The following is a 24,515-nucleotide window of genomic DNA, read 5'->3' on the forward strand; positions in this document are numbered from 1 at the left end:
ATTCTTGTCCAACTACTATAGGTATACATGTGTGTATGCTTGTCCAGCTACTATAGGTATATGTGTGTGTATTCTTGTCCAGCTACTATAGGTATATGTGTGTTATTCTTGTCCTGTTACTATAGGTATATGTGCGTGTATTCTTGTCCAACTACTATAGGCATTTGTGCGTGTATTCTTGTCCAGCTACTATAGGTATATGTGTGTGTATTCTTGTCCAGCTACTATAGGTATATGTGTGTGTATGCTTGTCCAGTTACTACAGGTATATGTGTGTGTATGCTTGTCCAACTACTATAGGTATATGTGTGTGTATGCCTGTCCAGCTACTATAGGTATTTGTGTGTGTACGCTTGTCCAGCTACTATAGGTATATGTGTGTGTGTGCTTATCCAGTTACTATAGGTATATGTGTGTGTGTGTTTGTCCAACTACTATAGGTACATGTGTGTGTATTCTTGTCCAACTACTATAGGTATACATGTGTGTATGCTTGTCCAGCTACTATAGGTATGTGTGTGTGTATTCTTGTCCAGCTACTATAGGTATATGTGTGTGTATGCTTGTCCAGTTACTATAGGTATGTGTGTGTGTGTCTGTCCAACTACTATAGGTGTATGTGTGTGTATGCTTGTCCAGCTACTATAGGTATATGTGCGTGTATTCTTGTCCAACTACTATAGGTATTTGTGCGTGTATTCTTGTCCAGCTACTATAGGTATATGTGTGTGTATTCTTGTCCAGCTACTATAGGTATATGTGTGTGTATGCTTGTCCAGTTACTATAGGTATGTGTGTGTGTGTGTCTGTACAACTACTATAGGTATATGTGTGTGTATGCCTGTCCAACTACTATAGGTATATGTGTGTGTATTCTTGTCCAGCTACTATAGGTATGTGTGTGTATGCTTGTCCAGTTACTACAGGTATATGTGTGTGTATGCTTGTCCAACTACTATAGGTATATGTGTGTGTATGCCTGTCCAGCTACTATAGGTATTTGTGTGTGTATGCTTGTCCAGCTACTATAGGTATATGTGTGTGTGTACTTATCCAGTTACTATAGGTATATGTGTGTGTGTGTTTGTCCAACTACTATAGGTACATGTGTGTGTATTCTTGTCCAACTACTATAGGTATACATGTGTGTATGCTTGTCCAGCTACTATTGTTCTATGTGTGTGTATGCTTGTCCAGCTACTATAGGTATATGTGCGTGTATGCCTGTCCAACTACTGTAGGTATATGTGTGTGTATTCTTGTCCAACTACTATAGGTATATGTGTGTGTATGCTTGTCCAGCTACTATAGGTATATGTGTGTGTATGTAACATTCCTTGACACAGAGTATATCCTGTGGCCATACAAAAGTTCAAAATGCTTCACAGCTTTTTCTTAAAATGGCTCATCAATGAATCTATAAACTAGAGGAGTTATTTCACTTTTTTCTAATTTTGGGGTCCATCTTTCGTCAGTTTCCTTAAAACCATACTCTTCACTCTTTAGGATCTTTTCATGTATCCTTTATGCTGACCTCAGTTTTGTACAGATTCGAACACTGGAAAGGTAGCCTTATTACTCACTGACCAAAAATGATGAACAAGCTTGATCCTAGAACACCAGCCATCCCTGTGCCACTGGACCAGGCGTTGACCAGCTTACTGGGAAACTTGTGCAGGTATCCTAGGGTAACACTGACAACACACGGAAAATAATAGTCCATGTGCAGGCTGTCCATAGACTCAAACCACAGTGATATTCTCTCTTTGATTCTAAACATGTCATGCAGGGAATCCCATTCTGACCTTTTCACAATAAAATATATATTGTTTCACATCGCTAAAGTTATGAGTTCTGAAACCCAAATATCTGTTTACTTTTTATTTGCAGTAAACCCTGCACAGTGGTACAAGATTTACACTACACGACAGTTCACATTTTGGTGGATTCACGCAAAGTGACTCTACAGGAATCCATTCAGATCCAGGTTAAAAACAACGAAAACATTTTACTTTTGAAGGTGTGAATGGTGTCACTTGCTTTTATTTCAATAAGCAGAGAATTCCATAATGCTGTACCAAGCACTGAGAAACCATTTTTGAGATACTTATATGTAGTTTCGATTTAGGAATGGACACATATCTTGGTGAATGAACAGGATGAACATGAACGTAACCACGAACTTGAACACAAATGAGCAAAATCAGTTCTTTCAGATGGATGTGCCCATTATTTCTCCAATCGAACAGTGAAATCAATCAAGCAAGGAACAAAAACTGTAGCCTTCTAGTGCACCTAAAAAGTGTCCAGTGACGATACCTGATAAAGAAATCAAGAAAAACACACAAGGTCTAACACGGCACCAAACACACATGCAAAGACCCAAATGCTACTCACTTTTCACCAAAGGCTGAACTTGATCCCACAATAACCTGCAACAAGCGTTCAGGAGAATTCAGTGCGTGTACAAACAACTATGTTAGTTTGAAACTAGTTTTAATAAGTAACCAAGGGGGTTATTTGCGGTAACCGTAATTTTCACGTGGTGCAGTATGCCAGATAGCTGTTTGGAGATGTGAATAATTGCGCATGAGTAAAATGTGTCATACTGTAGATAGATAAACTAAATATAGATAAGCATAATCCTTCATGTGCACCTATTACAGATTTCAATATAGAGCTAAGCTCTAGTCTGTTTTCAGTGTTTTTGTCTGAGTTTTCCATTTAAAACAGTCCTTGAGCCCATGTTTAGTCTTAAATATCACACAGACACACAAAATGCATGAAATTGTGCGTGACTGCCTATGGTTACAATGCTTTTATCATAGCCACGAGGAATTGTTTGTCTACCAGTGGTAATTCTGCAGTCTAAACAGCTACATGTATCTGGCTTATAGTGTTATACGTCGCTTCCAATCTTCCTTGAAATATTGTTGCGTAGTTGACGTTGATGTTTTATTAGCTTCATTGTTTGGGTCGGTTATTAATCCATCAGTTGATTGCTTGGTAAACCCGAACCTAAATAGGGTGTCTGCAACTACGCTACGAACATCCTGAGCCAGAACGTATTTCCCCCCGAGTAAACGTTCACCCCTACAAGTGAACATATCCACCTAATGTGTTCCCGGTTTTATTTAGTGTGTAATTAAATATCATAGCTACTGAGACCTGACAGCTAAGATGGAAAGGTCTTACCTCCATTGTTTCAGCAGTTGGTATTCCCAATATGGTTTATCAAGGAGTGCTCAGTATACATGCAGCTCAACGTGCAAAGAAGTTTCACTTTCAATTTGAGAGGCACTTCTTATCAAAATACTCACAATGCAACCTATGGCAAATCCAAAACTTGTGGCGTATGCAACACCAAACAGACCTGAAAAAAAACCCCAGATATTTAGTTACACGTATATCTGACAGCACATTTGCAAAAGAGAGTAAGTGTGCTGAGACATTAAATTAGGGATATCCTTCGTCCTTACATGTTAATTTACATACTGTGTATTAAGAATGATAATATGGTCAGCAATGTACATGTACTAGTATCAAGTCGAGTAACATATCTTGTTTCACACAGTTATACAGCCTGTATACAGGCTAAACATGTTCAGTGAATAACAATATAAAAAATCATCAATATAATGTTTTCGAGATAAAAGAAGTACTGAAACTAAATTGTTTTTCTATTATTCAGCAGGTGTACTTACCACTCAGCATCAGGCAACCACTGACAAGAAACCTTATCCAATAGAACACCATGAAGTAAAACAAAGGTATTCAGCAAATGTGCTTACCAATCAGCATCAGGCAGCCATTGACAAGAAACCTTATCCGGTAGGACACATTGAGCAGAAGAAAGGTATTCAAACCTGCAAACATAAGACTTGTAACATGCGTAATCGGCAGGAGACAATGTAAATTGCTCATAGATGATAACTGTATCAGATCTGAATATAAACTGTGAGAAAATTAATTACAAAATGAACGCTGAATTTGTTTTTTGTGCTTTGTTCACTTCTTAACATTATATAAAGCTTACATATTAAATAATCAAAACAATGTTACAAGAAAACTTGTGCTTCTTCAAATGACTCAAATGAGTGCTTCCACTCACATTTCACAAAAACAGAGAGAGAGACATTAGCACCAAACACCAGTCCTACAAAGTTCCTCACACCAAAGCTGAAAAAAAAGAACACAGATCTAGACAGAAAGTGATATGAACACTAACCCAAGTGAGTCAATCAACAAATGTTTAATCAAAAGTGTTACATAGCTTCAACAGGTCTCAATTCAGTTCTGTTATTGTCTTGTGTGTGTTATCCAATAAGTTACTCATTTCATCCATTCCAAACACAAAAACCCAGTTCAATTACCAAACCATTTTAAGATGTTACAGACATTTGATATATTCAGTCTGATTCACAGAGACAGGATACTCATGCTATGTTCTGTAATGCTAACTTGTGGGAAAAACTGATGTAATTTGAAGTTTTTGAGTAATTTTTCATCTACTTGAATGTACGTTACCCAAATATTATTGACTTCTTTGAGATTTACAGTGTACTATATTTTTTATCTATCCTGAAAAGCATTTTGTACCCAAAAATAATAATATACAATAAAAAACTAAATACGTTTCTCAGTCGCAAGAATCGATATAAACAACTAATATGGGTTTAACTTACAGTTCTATTGGCATAAATAAAACACAAAAATGAAAGACATAAAAATGAAAATGGTCAATGTGTTGTTAGTAGAACAGATTCATATTGTGCTAGATATACCCCTACCTGCTGGCAATAGAACTGGCTGCAGAATTCACAATAACATATGGCAGATTGTTTATAGCTCCCATAAGAAAGAGTCCCAGCTGAAACAAAGAGGAGAAGTGTGTAAAGGTCTGACAGAGGAATCACAGCAGTGTTCACAAAGCTTACACATTCAGCTGAAGCATTGCATTTTACACTCATATTTAATTCTTTTAATTCCTTCAATCATCAAGGAAAATTGCTGTAGTACAATTTATCAAACCAATGCAAGTCCATCTCAATAAACCAACACTCTGCTCATACCCAAAATAACACAATCTGCTCATGAATATATCCACCAACGTATCCACCCAAAGCTAAGCTGGACGTTCCTACCGAAACGCCCAGCTTCGGTCATCTAGACTTCCATGCAGACAATTTCAGTCAAAAAACATGGTTTAAGCCCAACCTTATTTTTACTATCCACTCTGATTCTCTGATATGAACAAACCGTAAAATGTCAAAGCCAGCATCGGTAAACCTCCTTTCAAAAGTAATCCTGCCATTTAAAACTTTTAAATTGGGCAAACCAAATTAAGGTCTGCCATGTTTGGAATTTTTCTTTTCAACTTCTGGCAGGCTGATGGACCGCGGAAATCTTATCACACCCAACATTGTGTTTACAGAACATGCAATTTTTTCAAATGCAGTTCACATATTAACATTGCCAAAATATTGTGTCGAGGGAACATTTAGTATGAAAATAAAGGTATTGGTGTTCTCCTATTAGCACCGATCACGTGCTGGTTGAAGTCATGTTGATCAGTGCTAAATCCAGGTGTTTGTGCAGCCACAACAGTTAATGAGAATTAACACTAGTTTATATCAAAATAATGTCAATATTCTAAATTTTCGAACGCACCCAGTTTCTCTTGGAAGCCATAGCGAAACGTAAGTTTAATGTAGGGCGGTAGGTTTCGTCTGCCAGTTCTGGCATGCACAGGTACCGCACGCTACGACACGAAACACAAATGACAGGGCAGCAAGGGTTATCAGTGATGACGGCTTCCTCTGAGCATATATAACAAAATCAATGTCCACCGCATATATCTTTAACTTATTAAATCCCACAAACAATTTCTAACTCTTTTAACCTGTCAAAGTTCCCTTTTAGTGTAGTTAATACTAAACACAACTCTACAACAGAAGACTTCTCCACGGTCAAGAAACAAAATACATAGTTACCTCCCTTGTGACAGCATTCATTTATGAATCGGGTGAGTGCTTGGGGTTTAACGTCGTTTTATGAATCGAAAGAAAGATATAAATTAACTTGTTGTTTGGTTTACGGGCGCAAATATTTCTATATGCTGTTGTGATAAAATAAGACAAAAAACAAAAATGAAAAGAAAAAAAAAAACATAAAAACTCCTGAGATGCAGACGTAAGACTGATTGTGACGTCATAAAATCGCGTGGCAACTCGCGGCGTCAGTATTGCCAAGTCGATTGGAGCTGATGGCCAGGATGGAAGGCTTTGACGTTTTCGTACAGCCTTTAAGCTGAGCATTAGTCCATCGACTTTCCACAATGGAAACAAATCCGTTTGTTTACAACCGTGCTCTGCTAGAAAACGCTTTCAAGCGATATGAATCTGGCGTAAGGTGAGTCATCTATAATAAAACGATGTCTTATGCCCTATGGTCAGTCCCTCAGTCAGGGTGTCCGGCCGTCGGTCCATGAATGATATTTGTATCACTCATGATTGGCTTCTTTGTTGTAGCCGGTACAGGCATATATCTCAGATCTGTCAACCAATCAATATTATAGGCCTAGTGTATCGTCAACACACTTAAACTTAGAAATAGAAGGGCTTTTATTTCCAGATGTTTTGACAAAGAAAGGCCTACACCATTATCAGCTTCAGTTAACTTTGTGTTTAGTAAAGACACTGATGAATCCGCTATAGATCTATACTGTTTGTAATTATAAATTATTTATTTATTAGTATTTTAAGAATATTTCTCTAGTACAATGGCGGCCAGCATTATGGTGGGAGAAAACCGGGCATCGGCAGGTTACTGCAAGACCTTCCCACATTCGATCGGAGAGGAAGTCAGCATGTACTGGACTTGAACTCAGAGCGACCGCATTGGTGAGAGGCTCCTGGGTCATTGCGCAGCACTAGCACCCTAACCACCAAGCCACAGAGGCCCTCAGAAGTTAAAAATTATAGAGTACTCCCATGTATAGATAAGTGACTGCGGGTGATGGTACCGGTATTGATTTATCACTTCGTAATTATTATTTTTCACCTTAGAGCGACCCATTTGGGAAGTGAAATCCTGGCAGAACGAGCGGAAGTAGAGCTGAAGTATGCTCGTGCTCTGAAGGAATGGGCTGTCAAAAGCAGACTTATTGTGGACAGTAAAGGTATGTCCTATGTAAGCTGCTGTAGGCCCTACGTGCTGTTTCATATAAACTATGAGTTGACGCGCCGATACCAGCATTCATTTATCTTGTCTGGCTCTGTTTCTTCTTCTTTTTATTTTCTTTTTTGGGACTCTGAAAGCGAACGGAGTCTTATGAGGCCATTTCTGAGGTGGTGAAAACTGTCACCGATTTTCCGATGTAGTTCCAGTTTTAGAGTGTACTGCTGTGGTATGTTTTAGCATCTCTGTAAGGTTTTCTTCTATTTTGGGTATATGTAAACACACCTAGAGCATCGTTGTTGTGGAGCATAAGATTTACTTCATAAAATACCGCTCAAATTATGCTTTTTTACAATAAAATTTTAGTGTTGCCTGTTCGCACTCTTTAGCTGCATGATATAAAATGGCTGCATTTCCAGTTATTCGACCAGGCCATGATCAAAGAAAAATGTTTGTTGCGGGCAACGTGACGCAGTCGCTAAATTCGGGCCAACTCAAATTTTTTTCCTGAAATCTGAGAATTTCTTTCTTCGGGAGACAAACATTGCACAGCACGGGGCCGATTTACCCAAATTAGGTATAGTATTACAGGTTTTCCCTGGCCGGAGTCAGAAGAAAATTCATTTCACCCACTACCTACAGTACATGTATGCATCTTCACACAATGAATGTAGGTCCTAAAAGTCTAAAAATGGCATTAATTCTTTGTGTGAAAATAGCTGAAAGGCAGCCGTAAACGACTGTATGCTGAGGCATAAACAAAAGCGCCGAAATGTATTGGTTTGTCTAGCATGCAAGCACTCTTATATTGCATACTGCATGTACATGATTAAATGATTCTGTCAAGCTTTGAGAGGGTTGCTACGGGTATGACGGTTTAACTATTGAGTGTATTACCGTAAATAAAAGTTGTAAAGCCAAGGGTGAAATGCCCCAAGAGAGCTTCCTTTCAAGTTTACCATGTTCCAATTGCATCGATCTTTTCCATCAAAATAAGCCTGATTTTTCGAGCGGCGATGGTCTATTCCTTCACCATTTTGCTCGACCCACGGGTGTTTTCAACACTCAAAACTGTCCGGTAACCCTTAATTTGACAGACATAAAGGTGATGTTCGTGTATTTTCCCCTAGTCGAAAACTGCTCGGCACGATACTGCGTCGTTACATCAGCTGATCCACATTCGTGCGGCTAATAATACCTGCAACTGCACTCCACAGTAACCACAACCCTTTTAAACCCATGGTTCTAGTATTTTTATTGCATTGTTTTTTGATGTTTTTTGTTTGTTTGTTTGTTTGTTGTTGTTTTTTTTTGTATCCTTTCACTCCTTATCATTTTGTTACTTATACAGTCCGAATGTGTTTGAATGTTCCACTTGAAAGATCTTATCATTGACCGTATTGATTTTCACCTGGATCTACAGGATTAGCGCTGTTGTATATGACTCTGGGTGTCCCCTTTTCAGATTTCGACCCATCCACTGAGATTCGTCAACTCTATCTGGGCGCATGTGCACAGGCAGAGAGTCTATCTCAGCTGCATCATGATGCATTTAATGCATTTCGGAATCGGAACAGTCCCTTCGAAAAGATCACTAGGTGAGTATACCTTGTGTTTTATTCTCTGACCTCACCGCGTATGGTGGCCTCGGTTGCAATAATCCGTCGACTACCCTCTGGCCGTTTGAGTAGTCTACTGCTGAAAACCACTCGTCAACTGTTATGGTGTGCATGTCTGCAGGTCGCACGTGAGACGCGCTCGTCAGTAAATGGCCAAAAGTCGGTGGTTAACGCCGGGCACTCCGGTTTGATCCACACGTATAGGAAACTGACATCCATCGTACAAGTGAAACACTCTTGAGCAACTATCAATTGAGACAAAGATGTATAGTTCGAGACTTTATGGGTGAATGAGCTGATAGGACTGTATGCCGATATGTGTGACGTCCAATTGTATGATGACCTCTACTAAACGGCAATAAACATTACCGCATTCATTTATTTCTTTTACATAATTAAGCCGTTGTGCGCGGGGCGCGTAAATTTCTGCTAGAGTAAGTTATAATAAAACAGTTAGAATAAAACCCTGACTGCATGAGGTAAACTGACAATAGGACGTACTTCACTGGTAACGTGTGACCATTAGCCAGCCCATCTGTCGTCGCTGCTCTGGATTTACTCTCCTTGCAGTAATCTTGCATATTTAATTGGTCATCCTATAATTTATACTAAATGCCTTTCCTCCATTGTAGTATATCTAGTGTCTCGGAGTCTAATATACAAACATACTAGCATACACGGTGTGTTGATAACGTCTACACTGATCTTCACCAAACTTAGCTAGGCCTACAAGCTTTAATGAGTCCACTTGAATACATGGATCAAAAATGAAAGAATGAATGATAGATTGGGATTGAACCCCACATTGGCGTTATGTCATCTATACCCTGGAGAAAACATACTAGAACTAGGAAACATTTACGGCTTTAGGCAAGTGGATGAAAACAAAACAAAACAAGAAGATTGACGTGTTTAAAATCAGCTACATTCAAATGAATACAAACTTTTGTTCTTGCCGACAAAAGTCTTGTCATATTTGATGTGTTGGATGTCATGCACAAGACTTGTTGCAAAACACACAAGTTTTTGTTGTTTTGCATAAATTACCTAATTTTCGTTCAACACAAGTCTGTGTTTGTAACACAAACATGTGTACATGTACATTGTTATGTGCACGACTGCCGTCAGTTTCTAAATTTAGCTTGCCACTGTTTACATACGCTGAGTTCGGCGCCTGCTGTCTGCCTCTGCCTTAGAGTATTCCACAATGCGCGCAGTTCGGTGCCTGTTTGTTTACATCAAGTTTTCAGGAATTTTCTTATTCTATACAATTCCACCAGGCTATATAAGACCTATGAAAGCAGGTCAAACGGAGAGAACGGAGAAAGACGAATTATTGAGAGCTTGGATGCTTTTGCTGTGTATTACTTTAGTAGGCCATTTGTGCTGAATTTTGGTGTCTCTATAGCCTCTGGCTTTGTTATATCCTATCTCCACCGAGCACTTGTTCAGTCTGAACTTGTATGTTTAATTTGTGCTCTTGCATACACAGTGCTTATTAGTACACGAACCCTGTCTGTGGAATTTTGTGTATATTTCGTCATACACTCAGTTATACTGTGGATTTTCCCTCTTGTGAATTTGCCTCTGAGCATTTATGCCTGTGTGGTATATATATTGTGGAATATATGCGTCCTTTTGGACTTGACACCGTAAGTACTTTAGTATTTGTATACATACTGCTATCCTTTCTTGTTAAACTTAAGTGCTTTAGTATTTGTATAAGTCTTATTATCTGTTCTTGTTAAGCTATGAATTGTAAAATAAAATCTGCTGGTTTTGGTTACTTTTTTGTGCGGCTAAACTGTAGTGTATTTCGAACAAGCCATCTCTTTATAATACAGACAGTTTGGGTCGTAACAACATTACATTTATTTAACACTTGTTTGTGTTGGAGTAACACTTGTTTGTGTAGGGGTAGCACTTGCTTGTGTTCTGGTAACACTTGTTTGTATTGAGGTAACATTTGTTTGTGTTGGGGTAACACTTGTTTGTGTTCGGGTAACACTTGTTTGTGTGGAGGCAACACTTGTTTGTGTTCTGGTAACACTTGTTGGTGTTGGGGTAACACTTGTTTGTATTGGGGTAACATTTATTTGTATTGGGGTAACACTTGATTGTTTTGGGGTAACAATTGTTCATGTTGGAGTAACATTTGTTTGTGTTCTGGTAACACTTGTTTGTGTTGGGCTAACATTTGTTTGTGTTGAGGTAGCACTTGTTTGTATTGGGGTAACACTTGTTTGTGTTGGGGTAACATTTGTGTGTGTTGGAGTAACACTTGTTTGTATTGAGGTAGCAGTTTTATGTTGAATGAAAGCACAAGTTGTTGTGTTCGATTTCAACACAAGTGTTGTTTTTATGTGTAAGAAGAATGCTATTGAAGTCTTCATTGCATTTCCACATTTGATGTGTTTTTCTGTTCATTTGCTAGTGTTTTGGCCGTTTTGGGACAGCTGTGTTTTAAATATATACAATGTGGGCCCTGGCCTATCTGGAACCAGTCTACGCCAGCATAGTTGTGCTTGGAAGCTTCATGAGATATCAAAGACTTAAGGTACTATAGTCTAGCTACGTGGTTTGCAAGAAATCCAACATTTTTACTTCTTTCTCCAGTATTGAGCAATCCCGCAAAGCCCGCACTGGCAGGGAGATCGACGTCGGGAAACTCACTGCTGATTTCAAAAAGGCCAAAGCTACTAGGCGCTCCCTGCAGGACTGCGAGAGCCAGTGGATGAGGGTAAGGAACATTGGCACTACAGTTAACCAGTGGAAATTTATCACGATTAATCGTAGTCGCATACCCAAATATTTGCTTTCTAAACACCAAAGAAAAAGTTAGTGTAGACTGATATACTATACATATAACTAATGAAATCATGTTCTTATGCTCTTACTTTTTACGAAACAAGACAACTGAAATCTATGATATATGTTTTAACAGCATTACGTATATGGTAAAGTTGCTGGATCGAATGAAGCTACTCTGTTTCGGCCCAGATTTTAATCTTCCATTTTTGCTAGGTATTAATATGGGGGTTTCCTGTCTGATTGAATGAGGCAGTAGGGGAGGCGGATACTGCATCACTATGGTGCAGTGAGTTTGATAAGCTTCTGAACTCTGTTAACACTGCTGAGAGTAAGACATACGTGTTTGAATCTTTTCCTGTGCCTAAGCATGCGGTGCTACACGCTATGACGTTTGAAGTAGTCAAGCTGTTGTATGTAATATGAAAAAAAGCAAATTGCCTGGCAAAGATTGTTTTCACGTTGAACATTTGCAGTATGCATCTCCAGTAGTGATATATCAAGTGTATAAATGCGTTATTTAGCCATTATTATCTGCCACCTGAGCTTACATTTGTTGCTATTACACCACTTGTTAAAAATAAAAGTGGCAGTATAACTAGCCTTGACAATTATAGACCAATAGCTCTTAACACGGTGATTTCCAAGCTGACTGAGCAAATTATCTTGAATAAGTGCCAGTATGCGCTTCATATATCTGATTTCCAGTTTGGCTCCAAGTCAGGCAGGTCTACTGACCAGTGTATTTATGTTATGAAAGAAGTAATGCATTTTTATAGTTCTCAAGGCAGTTTTAAGATGTTTTTTAGATGCTAGCAAGGCATTTGGTCGCGTGAATCACTGAACTCTTCTGCAGAAGTTAAATAAGCGAGGTGTGCCTATGGATAATGTGAAATTACTCCTTGTGTGGTTTAATACTCAAATCTTTGCTGTTAAATGGGACTCAGTTGTTTCTGAGGTTTTTGGTGCAGGTAATGGTGTTATACAGGGTGGGATCCCCAGCACTTTTACATGCATGGACTGGACACACCTCTCACTGAAGCTAAAATAGGACGTAACATTCAAGGTGTTTTTATAATTCATCTCTTAATCGCAGATGGCATGTGTATTATTTGCCCCTCTGCTAAATCCTATCAATCCCTCTTTTCCACTTGTGACAAATTTTCTGTTTTACATGATGTTATGTATAATACCAAAAAGACTCTGTATGCCTCTCTGCCAGACCCAAGGCCTATAAGAATTGTGTTCCTCCTTCGCTGTGATTAAGTGGTAATCGGCTTGCCTGTGTTGACACAGTCGTATCTAGGACATATAATTTCTGATGATCTGAAGGATGATAAGGATATAGAATGCCAAAGAGAAAATTATGCATCAGAGTGAACGTTCTCCTTAAGAAATTCCGTGCTTGTTCTGACCTAATAAAAACATTCGATCTTTCGATCTTACTGCTGTAACATATATTGTAATTATTTGTGGTGTTCGTATAATAAGAAAACAGTCAATGCCCTGCATGTGACATATAACAATTCACTGAGATGGCTGCTGAATTACCGAAAGGATTGTAGTGCTAGTTACATGTTTTGTATTAATAGGATTTCAACCCTTAGTTAAGGTTTGCGTAAATGAGAGCTGAGATTTAGACATCTCTCGTTTAATTCGCAGAATGTGCTCATTCATGACATGATGAATACTGCTGTATGTGTCTACTCTAAACTCGAAGCCAAATGGTTTGTCACGCTATATCTACATGTTCACATGTAGTTTTCCCCTCTGTGTATAGAATCACGTTCCTGTTGTATCCTGCTGTATGTTTTTTCACTTTTTTTCTTCCTTTGTCGTATTTATAACAATGGACTTTGTTTGTCTGAAATAAAGATGTTATTATTTATATTATTAGTATGTTATTAAAATGATAAAATAACCAAATAGACTACACAATAAGATTTATGTATTTATCATTTTTAAGATGTTTTAGTTGCATTGTTAACGCTTTAAAGTGTGTGGAAGTGTAGAATTAGGGGAGTTTGGGTTACTTATAAGAACGAAATGTCTATTTCGATTCGGTATGGTTTTGAAGGTGCGTGACCGCTATATACAAGAGCTTAAGAGACTGGCCGAGACGGATCTGAGCGGCGACGACTCTAGAGAGACCAAGCGGCAGAGTTTAGATGCACAGATCACCGATCTGCAGGCAAAGATTGACAATGCCAACAAACGTGTGGCATCTTCCGGCGCCAAACTCAAGGCATTTGAAGAGAAACAAACGGAGGTATGACAACTGATATAGCCTAGAATAGTGGATAAATTTATAACACTCAGTTATACGTCAAGTTTCATTAACTGGGCTTAGTGCAGTCTTGCTTTGGTGGTTTTGCGTCAAGGTTAGCAATTTCCTCTGCACTGTGTACTCCACTCACTGTGATTTTTGTCTGTTGTAGCAAGAGTCCGGGGATCATTAGAAAGAATCGCATCATGCATGTGTATAAATTATTCTTTACACTAACCATGCATGAGGTAAATAGTGTTACATGTCTCTTGCATGCCCGCGTGAAGTCTGCGCTCTTTCACCTTACTTATGTCGTTCGCTATCACCAGGTGTTCAAGGCCACATTCAAAGATCTACAGGTCGTGGAGAGACACAGACTTGAGGCTACAGTTGAAGCTTTCAAACGTTTCCACGAGATCACCTATAAAACAGAGCGAATGGAATGGAGGTAAGACCATGCTTTACATCTACGTTCTCTAACCTTGACAGAATATACATGTACCAGGACACCGGGGAGTTATGTTTAACAGACAGTAAACCATGAGGGCTCCCACACCAGGAGAGGAATCCAGTATCCAACAAATGCGTACTGATGTCACAGAATCGGGTACTCATGAAGCTCCCCACTGTTCTCATACCGGCTTAGACCACTTAATGCTTGCCCCGAATTAAGAACTGTGCTTCAGAATATTTGTTTGGCTTAATGCATGCTGTATGGCGACATTTTTCATGTGGAAATAGAGAAATATATTTTACATTACTGGTAATGATTTCATTTATTTTGATGATCTTCACAAATCACACATACATATATTCACGCAATGTAGTCAACCAGGATATTATTAATGGTGATCATGATGATTATAAAACGATAACAAAGAGTTTTAGAAAAAAAACATTTAAGTGAATCTACACACAAACAGATGTTTGTTTACTCGATTTGTGTGTTAGTTTTCTCCTTCACACACTGTGTCTGTGTGGTCTTACACCTCTGGTATTCAGGTCGTGCCTGGCTGACAGGATCGCCTACCTAAAGACGCTGGTCGCCTCGGTGCGCGTAGATAAAATCATCAGTCGCTGGGAAGAGGACACAGACACCAAGCTCAAGTCATCGATATCTCGACAATCCAAGTCGCTTATGGTAAACAAGACATACTTTCTGTGCGATTTTGATTAACATTCCAGATTAACACGATATAAAGTAAATTTTATAGAAGGGGGTAAGAGTTGACCCTTTCAGAATTACCGTGAGCTCTCTGGTTTCCCGGTTTCCTCCCACTATTATGCCAAGTGATGCTATTTCGTAAAAGTAAAACTTCACTAGAATAAATAAATAAGACAGAAGATGTCCGAAATGCTTGTCGCGAAGTGCCTCTGACCAGATATGAATACTTCTGACCCGGTGTGGAAAAGAGTGGTTCCTCTCATCAGTTTAGCATAAATAAAACGAATGTAACTCCGAGTTGAAGTCACAATTGTCAATCTTATTTCGGTGACTGTTTTGTGATAATGGGACAAACATTTGTGATAATGGGACAAACATAATCGTCGAATTATTGATTGATATTTATGTTTTCACTCGGAGTTAAGTACCTTAATATCGTTTGTTCCCATTTAGAGTATTCTGTTTGACACTCATCCTGCACTGAGGCGGCAGGGCCAGAATTTTGGATCAGACATTGGACGTAGGCCTGGCAGTTCTCAGTTTATTGCCGGAAATTCACTGAAATATTGGTAAGTGTTACTGGTCGACATCCACACCTGTGTGAAAGGATGTGGAGACCACATCAAACTTTCCTCTTGACTTGTAATACACCAGTCACCTCGATAACTCTGGTGAAAAGGTAGTAGTTTAAGCAGGTTAAATAACGATGTTCTGTATGTCTATACATAAATAAATAAATAAAGTCCAAGATTATCTCGGTCCAAATGTCTTTAACGCCCTATCACACTAGTTTACCTAACAAGCTTGTATATACTCTTGGGCCTGTACAGCCGGTTACTAACTTTGATGGAAGCCAACTAGTTTGAAAATTTTGCACAAACTGCTATATGATTAATCGACCACCAGACATATTCTGTATGGAATCATCTTGCTTTCTTGAGTGTACCTACTGTAACCAGTCATCACATGTGCAACATATCATCTAATCGCATAATTGCAGTTGTACTTTACATGGAGTTAGAGAAGGTCAAAATGGTGGACGGTAGACCTACGCTGTAATATGTTTGGCCACACACGAAACCTATGAGTCATTGATTCTGTACGACATTCACATGACCTGTTTTTGTAGCGAGTCTTTGGCATGTCGTCGAGAACCAATTCGAATCCGCCCAGGAAAACGTCAGCAGCCAGCCCCGGAAAGCCAAGGCAAGGACCAAAGCTTGATGGGGGCCTTCTACAGCTCGGGGTCATCATGTGAGAGCCTGACCCCAGTACCACAGAACAGGACGCCAAAGGCTCATGTCGTCACCGTCATCCCGGCCACAGAGATCCTAGGTTGGTCTTCGAGCACATCTGGAACATGCGATTTACCTTTATGTATCTCGCGGCGATGGGCACTACTATTTACTCTGTCTTTAACATTTCATTTCTGCTTGATCACTTTGCAAAGTTCATTTAATCTTAGTAGAATCACCAGAATAACAAACATTTGCTAACTTACTGATTTTGACATAAGAATAAAGATAGAACTCTGAAGTAAAGTACAGCTGATCATTATGTTTGTAACAGAGACGGACATTCTCTGCTCACACACATAGGATAATAGTTACATTTGTATATGACGTACCTACATCATTGCTTGTTGAAAAACCCTTGTCTTGTATTATATATAAACAGTACACCATTGATATAAACAATAGTTTAAAGCATCTGAGTAGCTAGTCTCACATGTGATAGTTAAAGCACCTGACGGGAATGATCACTGTGTCGTCGTCGTCGTTCAGTTGATTCACTTACATTTTCTACTGTGCGTTTTCCCTGTACAGAGAGTACCAGCATTGGCAGCTTTGACAACCCAGAGAAGATGATAGCTGTTCCCGCCACCCTGGCCCCCAACATCGCGCCCACCTGTCTGCTAGAGTTCTGTGCCCCTTCCCAGGAACTCTCGCAGGAAGTGTTTCAGGTGTTGTCCACATCTCCAGCCCGACTTTCTCTAACCACTGGCATCGTCTCTCCCATTGATCTGGCCAATGATGCCACTGACGTCGAGCCAGGTAAGTGTGCTGGGAACTCAGGGTTGCGTATATAGCCTAATGACCAATCCCCATATTAGCTCTCTGTTTTGTTTCAACTGCTGCCTGGACGTCCAGTTCCTTGTGGACAAGGTTAATGATTAATAAGGGAGACAATTCAAGACGGGTAAGCACTGTAGACACTGACAAAGGTTTGGAGCCATAGAGATTTCTGACCAATTGGATATTATTCTCATTGATTAAATGTAAAGGAAAAAAAATGAAAATTGAAGTATATACATTAGATGAGGTGCTATCAAAAACTGCCCAAAAAATAATTTGATATCTTTTCTCAGAATTTTTCTGGCGGAGTAAAATGATTTTAAAACCTCACTTTCTACGGTGGCCTGTAATGACTGAGTATCTGTGATGTCACATCCATATTGTTTGCTGGAAATGATTCCTTTCAAGGTCCATTCGGTAAATGTATTCATAGATCTATATGTATATGCATTTTGGATGATGAAATGTAGCGTTCTGTATGTGTTAAGTAACAATAACAAGTCTGACGCTACTAGTCCCAATGTGGTCAGAAAAGGACACCATAAAATCCTTGTCTGACACTACTAGTCCCAATGTGCTCAGAAAAGGACACCACAGAATCCAGGTCTAGCGCCACTGGCCTCAATGTGGCCAGAAAAGGACATCACAGAATCCTTGTCTGGCGCCACTGGTCCCAATGTGGTCAGAAAAGGCCACCACATAATCCATGCCTGGCGCCACTGGTCCCAATGTGGTCAGAAAAGGTCACAACAGAATCCATGTCTTTCGCCACTGGTCCAAATGTGGTTAGAAAAGGCCACCACAGAATCCTGGTCTGGTGCCACTGATCCCAATGTGGTCAGAAAAGGCCACCATAGAATCCTTGTCTGACGCCACTGGTCCCAATGTGGTCAGAAAAGGCTACCACAGCATCCTGGTCTGGCGCCACTGGTCCCATTGTGGTCAGAAAAGGCCACCACAGAATCCTGGTCTGGCGCCACTGGTCCCAATGTGGTCAGAAAAGGCCACCATAGAATCCAGTGGTTTCAATGCATTTTAGGTCAAAACAGTAACAGAATAGTTTTGATGGACAATGTTTAATGGTCTTTCAACAGACAGTGTACTTTAGCTTTTTCATTTTTTTTGTTTCGTTGCCTTTAAGATAACCCATATCTCGTATTCTATGCTTTAAAAAAAACAAAAAAACAATAGACCAAATGCGTATGTATCAATTAAGTATCCTGCATTAAGTTTAAATAGTACATTCTAGTTCTACGACACCGCAGTTCAAAGTCAGTCATATAGCGCATATTAAGAAACTCAAAAGCGCTACCATTTTATGAATTATAGCCAATCAATCACAAGTTATTTCTAAATCCCGAGGACGCATCCGTTTCTGCTGACACCCGTACCCTGTTTTACTTTTAACCATGTGAAAGTGAGGTGCGACACAACATCATGTTTCCGGTTACTCTAACATGGAGTATCCCATGGCCTCGAAAGAATTTCTCATTAAAAATTGATTTTTAGAGTTGGTAAGCAGGTCAGAATAAATGGCTGGGAGGTTTTTACTAGAGTGAAAGCAATTTGAAAGATGAATCTGAAAGTTGATGGATATTTTTTTAGCATATTTATTTTTAATATACCCAGGTCATTACACGCATTATGGCAGTTTGCTGCATTGTATGTTTACAGGCGCCGAAGAAGAGGACGCTGGCAGTCTGGTGAACAGCAAGGTCCGCGCTATTTGTGACTACTTCACCCAGGAACAAGGACATCTGACCTTCAGCAAGGGTTAGTATCCATCTCCACAGTTATACGGCAATTGATTTCCTCAGTCCGTATGGAACTCACTGCTGCTCTGAACAATACATTACCGAATGTAACTTGACCAAACGTATTATTACCATGTTACTGCACGTTACTTAAACGTTAGGCAACGCTTGAAAATATTCTCAGCAAAATACCTGCATTAACACTTCACATATCTTTTCCTTTCCAGGTCAGGTGATTAAGCAGAAGGTTGCACGGGATGAACACGGCCACTGTTTTGGTTGGACCAAAAATGGGCGATTCGCGCCGAAACGTTATGGATTCTATCCGGCCGAATACGTCTCCTTCTATCAGAAGTAGGCGTGTGAATGCACAGTTTGGTGTCACCTCAACTATTTATACTACTCTATTACAAGTGTGCCAGATCTAAGTATTTATGTACAGTATATCTGGACTTTTGTGAAAACAAACTGATGGCTGTTTTTATCTTTACAGCGTTGTTTTAGAAGTCTTTCACAACGTCTTAATAATAAAGCCTGTTCGTTGAACATTTCCTGTATTCAAACAAGAGTTACACATCCTAAGGCTGACTGATATGACGTGTAATTTTGTCCACTGCTCAGATTGCACAATCGTGCTCCTTGTGTCATGAGCTCCATCAGTACCTGTGTACTACGATACACCTTCCTCAGTTTCCACATTCATCTTGTTTATAATCGAAATAACAAATTATTAGTCCGGTTACAATAACACCTGTCTGCTGTTAATATCATAGCATAAGCTATGGATATCAAATAAGGACGTCATACGTTTTGGAGCTTAGATAAGATGGGCATACGTATTGGATATCATAGAAGAACGACATGCGTTTTCGATATCAGATAAGACAGGCATATATACGTTTTAGATATCTGGTAAGAAAAGCATAGGATTTGGAGCTCAGATAGGATCGGCCTACGTCATCGATGTCAAATAAGAACGGCGTAAGTTTTGGAGATTAGATAAGATCGATATACATCATGTAAATACGGTATACGTTTGAGTATCAGGTACCAATAGCATATGTTCTCGATATCAGATAAGAACAACATGTATCCGTTTGCGATATTGGATAAGAACGACATAGACCTATACACGTTTGGGATATCAGAGAAGAATGGCGTATAGAGGTTTGGGTTATCACATAAGAACGGCATACCTTTTGGTGATCCTATCGGAGCGGTCTACGTCATTGATATCAGATAAGAATGGCCTAGGTTTTGGAGATCAAGAGCGGCCTACGTCATTGATGACCTTATAACGGCCTAGGTTTTGAAGATAAGATCGATGTACATCATGTAAAAACGGTATACGTTTGAATATCAGATAAGAAGGCCACCTGTACGTTTGCGATATCAAAGAAGAATCACCTAGGTTTGGCTTGAGCGTATGATTTAAATGTAGCTGTATTAAAGTGTCTGATATGCAAGCTTCTCCACAGCGCAATAATTATATCTGTTTTCCTTTTTGTCATCCATAAAATAACTTAAAACCGAGTATCTCTTTAGCCACCTACCTAAATTCTGTTTTAATTTAAACTCACAAAATGTGGTCCACTTTCACTGAAAGCCAAACGTAGCCTCGGTAATGTTGCCAGTGGCCTTCTCCTCTGCCTTTACCCGCAAACTTGTTTCCCCAAAGACAAACCTGACCCCTACGTCCCGAGCACTCCTCCCGATCAGAGTCGGCAGAGTGACAGTGAACTTTCCCAGCTGTCGACATGAGTGGTCTGTGATGTACTTCGGAGCTCTCTCTGTAGACATATACACTGGCAGAGACATTGTCTTCTGGTCAGAGTACACTGGTGTAAAGATCTCCTCACTCGATTCCTTATAGCACGGCACTTCTTCGCCCTCAGCAATAAACGTTTTGAAAACATCTCGACAATACCTTTGGCCGTCCACAATATGCATCTTGTCTTTGTCGTGTACCGCATCATTGAAGAATGGCCAGTATCTCATCCCATATGTACATTTTGCCAGACGGACACAAACGACGCCAGGGTGATGGCCGAATATCACCGCACCCTTCATCACAGACAAAACGGCGTCCAGTGGGGTCACCACCATCACAGTCGGGAAGTTCTTTCGAAAAATTTCTTGAAGAAATGGCGAATCTGAAAACCCGCCTACCAGTAAGATGTGGGAAATCCCTGAGCACTTGGGATCCGCCATGAGTGTTTCCACATGACTAACGATCTTCTGGATGGTGGGTTTCATCAAATCCTGCATCACTTTGCCATTGATTCTCATCTTGTCACCTATAAACCTCACGAGCCCCGCAAATCGTGAATTGGAGACATGTTGCTCTAATGAACACGTGTTGTACAGGCTAAACGCCTCCCGCAGAGACGCCGGTAACCGGAAGCTGGAAACCTGCAGGTCGTTACCGGACACCTTACGTTTATTTATCTCAAACTCTTTTTCAAGCTCCAGCCAGTCAGATTGGTGTGTTTTGCCGAACTCCTTCATCACCTTTATAGTAAATATTTCCAACAAGAGTTCGGTGAATTGATCGTCCACTTGAGTTCCACCCCAATCTCCCCCGCTAGCCTTGTGCAGCTCTTTCAGTTTTCCACTTGTCATCACTTCATGGACGGTTGTGTCCACTGTACCCCCTGAGAATTGAAATGGATATTAATAACTGTAATACTTAGATCTCGACTTACCTTAACAGTGTCTTCTGAAATCAACATGCTAACAATTGACCCCTAGCAAGGAGTTTTTGAAACCGCTTTTATTCTGGGTTTGTACAAATCACTAAAGAATTTTCAAATTAACGTCTGTCATAAGAGAGTATAAAGGATACAAACGGCCAAAACGATAATTTACTCGTAATGATTGGGTATATTTACATTTATCATCGGCCTTCCACTACTCAGCCCATTCTTTATGTCCTGATTTACCTCCAGCGTCCACGACGATGTACCGAGATCCGGGCTCTGAAATGTCAGCACCATTAAACTCGTAAGAATTTCTGCTGGAGAGAACTCGGAAGAGAACGGAGGCAGCTTCCGGCTCCAAGGCGAGTGTGAGTCTTTGTGGAGAAATTCCCGCCTGTGAAGTAAAACAAACGACAGCGCTGTTACCCATTACACCTAAGGCCTCTAGTTTTAAACATTAAATTTATATCTTAAAACTGAAATGATCACCATGACAGCCATCGCGTACGACCTGAGAGTTTCATTGATATAGTTTTGCGTTCGAAACGGCTCTGTTGCGTGAATCCTCACTCGTTTACGCTTGTTGTAATCTCACGGGCTGGACTTTCGATTTATAATAACTAAGAAAGCATTTCCCGTTAAACTTACCTATGGAACAGCATTCTGTATGCACCTGTCCCTTTCTTACTGTTGAAGCGGCTTTCCTCATGAATTCTGGACCTACCTGTACCATTTCATGAAATGTTGACTTACTTGTGTAGCGGATTTCCTTTTATGCATCTATCCCTTACTTATACAGTCGTTTTCCTCATGAACTGTTGACTTATCTATATAGAGGCTTACCTCATGAACTGTTGCCTTACCTTTACGGCAGCTTTCTTCATGAACTCCTGACCCACATGTACAGCGGCTTTCCTCATGAACTGTTGCCTTACCTGTACTGCAGCTTTCCTTACTAACTCTTGACCTACCTGTACAGCGGTTTTCCTCGTGAACTGTTGCCTTACCTGTACTGCAGCTTTCCTTATTAACTCTTGACCTACCTGTACAGCGGCTTTCCTCGTGGACTGATGCCGTACCTGTACAACAGCTTTCTTTATGAACTTATGACGTACCTATACAGCGGTTTTCCCCGTGAACTGTTAACTTACCTGTACAGCAGCTTTCATTATTAACTTGACCTACCTGTACAGCGGCTTTTCGTTGTGAACTGTTGCCTTACCTGTACTGCAGCTTTCCTTATGAGCTCTTGACCTACCTGTACAGCAAATTTCCTTATGAACTGTTGCCTTACCTGTACAGTAGTTTTCCTTATGAACTCTCCACCTACCTGTAAAGCGACTTTACTCGTAAACTGTTGCCTTACCTGTACAGCATCTTTCCTTATTAACTCTTGACCTACCTGTACAGCAGCTTTCCTCATGAACTGTTTGGCATCCTCGTCCCATATAGCAGGTACTGTGATCACGTACTGGATCTCTGAATCAGCGACCTGCTGCGGAAGACTTTGGCTAAGATGCTCCTTTAGGTACCGTATGGACATGGCGAATACACTGAGAGCATTAAAACGTTGTCCGGACAGCGACTCTAACTCCATAGATTCGCTTATCTGGAAAACAAAAAACAGCCAACTGTGGGTTTTATTTTCACAAATCATATTTGTTTTCTAATTAATAGATTGCTCAACGCTCTCAATTATCCTCAGTAACTTCCCTGAACAGACTGGAATCGGCCATGCAATGATTCAGGTGCCACTCACCAATGCGGTTGCTGTGAGTTCAAGTCCAGCTCATGTTGGATTCCTCTCCGGTCGTACCTGGAGAGGTCTTTTGGGTCTTTGTAACAGTTTTGTAAAGTGACATGTTAAAAGAAGAAAATACCTCACTGATCCATAATATACCTTTCTGGTGTAAAGTGTCATCTTGAATCGGCGAAATAAGAGCCACTGCTTCTGCTTAGATGCCCTGGCCAACTCAGAATACTTGGCCTCGGCTTCATACCCGAAACTGTGAAACTGCCACTCAGGGTCTATCAGTACAGAGGTCGGGGTTTTGTACGACGTGTGCAGCTGGTTGTATCCATCTTGCCAAACCTTGTTGGTTGTGATCTTCAGTTTATCAGCCAGAAACTCGTGTTGGAAGGAGAAGGCGTAGCCCGAATAGGTTGTACCCATATCAATGGCGACCACGAGAAGGGGCTTGGACTGAGCCATGACTGTCTTTGGAATAAATTATATGCTGTAATAAATATTTAGGAAGAAAAAATGTATTATATGTAATGACGAACAGTTAGGTGAATAGAGGTAAAAACATATTCAAAGCATCAACATGAGACATTAGTATAACGAGCGAGTTTTGTTCCAATGTGTTTACCTTTGCTGTACTCTGTACACATCATCTTGCAGTTCATGTTTTGCATCATAGGCATGGCCCCAGTCATGCCACTTTGACTGTATACTCAGTGCAAACTTTAGAACTATAACTTAGCTCAGTATTTCCACACGACATCACCCCTTTTGACACGTTATTTATCTGATTGTTGTTTAACACAATTTCACTCAAAAATTTTATGGGTGAGTTATATCGAAATAAACGACAGATCTTGCCAATTCACTGACGAATTTTCCGACGTGTAATGTACAAAGATATGCACACCTTACTGTATGGTGGAAAACTATTGGTCAGCAACCAATGCTGAGCTGCACAGCCACACATGAGTTGTCAGTCGGATACTCCCACCCCTACCTCGTAGGCCTGTGTCAGTGAAAAAACCATTCTCAAACACATAGGCCTAAAACTCTAACTTCCAAGTATACACCTGTGTCTGTATCCAGGGCGCAAAACTGTACAAAGCACCTGTTTCTGTATCAGGGCGCAAAACTGTACAAAGCACCTGTTTCTGTATCCAGGGCGCAAAACTGTACAAAGCACCTGTTTCTGTATCCAGGACA

At 40.1% G+C, this 24,515-nt stretch overlaps 2 protein-coding genes and 1 long non-coding RNA gene across 5 annotated transcripts in view; 1 reads left to right on the top strand and 2 right to left on the bottom strand.

The window, feature by feature from the left end:
* The window catches only part of LOC135466325 (battenin-like), a 29,093-nt gene extending 23,211 nt beyond the window's left edge, over positions 1 to 5,882 (bottom strand). For all 3 annotated transcript variants that reach the window (XM_064743756.1, XM_064743755.1, XM_064743754.1), the window contains exons 1-7: positions 5,671 to 5,882; positions 4,791 to 4,870; positions 4,112 to 4,179; positions 3,792 to 3,866; positions 3,321 to 3,373; positions 2,398 to 2,432; positions 1,588 to 1,694 (exon numbers count right to left, since the gene is read on the bottom strand). In XM_064743756.1, the coding sequence (XP_064599826.1) occupies positions 1,588 to 1,694; positions 2,398 to 2,432; positions 3,321 to 3,373; positions 3,792 to 3,866; positions 4,112 to 4,179; positions 4,791 to 4,870; positions 5,671 to 5,745 (493 nt within the window). In that variant the 5' untranslated portion in view covers positions 5,746 to 5,882. The remainder of the gene's footprint in view (positions 1 to 1,587; positions 1,695 to 2,397; positions 2,433 to 3,320; positions 3,374 to 3,791; positions 3,867 to 4,111; positions 4,180 to 4,790; positions 4,871 to 5,670) is intronic.
* An 11,024-nt stretch (positions 5,883 to 16,906) lies between these two features.
* Positions 16,907 to 20,056, top strand: LOC135469021 (uncharacterized). The gene is made up of 3 exons (XR_010444275.1): positions 16,907 to 17,091; positions 18,787 to 18,885; positions 19,094 to 20,056. It is a non-coding gene; the product is annotated as an uncharacterized LOC135469021 (long non-coding RNA).
* A 73-nt stretch (positions 20,057 to 20,129) lies between these two features.
* LOC135467595 (heat shock 70 kDa protein 12A-like) lies at positions 20,130 to 23,777 on the bottom strand. Its single transcript, XM_064745367.1, has 4 exons — positions 23,466 to 23,777; positions 22,968 to 23,174; positions 21,809 to 21,959; positions 20,130 to 21,520 (listed from the first exon to the last, which is right to left on the bottom strand). Exons 1-4 carry the CDS (start codon positions 23,775 to 23,777, stop codon positions 20,463 to 20,465), a joined length of 1,728 nt encoding a protein of 575 aa, XP_064601437.1. The 3' UTR covers positions 20,130 to 20,462.
* Positions 23,778 to 24,515: the final 738 nt, after the last annotated feature.

Source organism: Liolophura sinensis, chromosome 6 (genome assembly GCF_032854445.1).
Source record: "Liolophura sinensis isolate JHLJ2023 chromosome 6, CUHK_Ljap_v2, whole genome shotgun sequence".
Taxonomy (NCBI): Eukaryota; Metazoa; Mollusca; class Polyplacophora; order Chitonida; family Chitonidae; genus Liolophura; species Liolophura sinensis.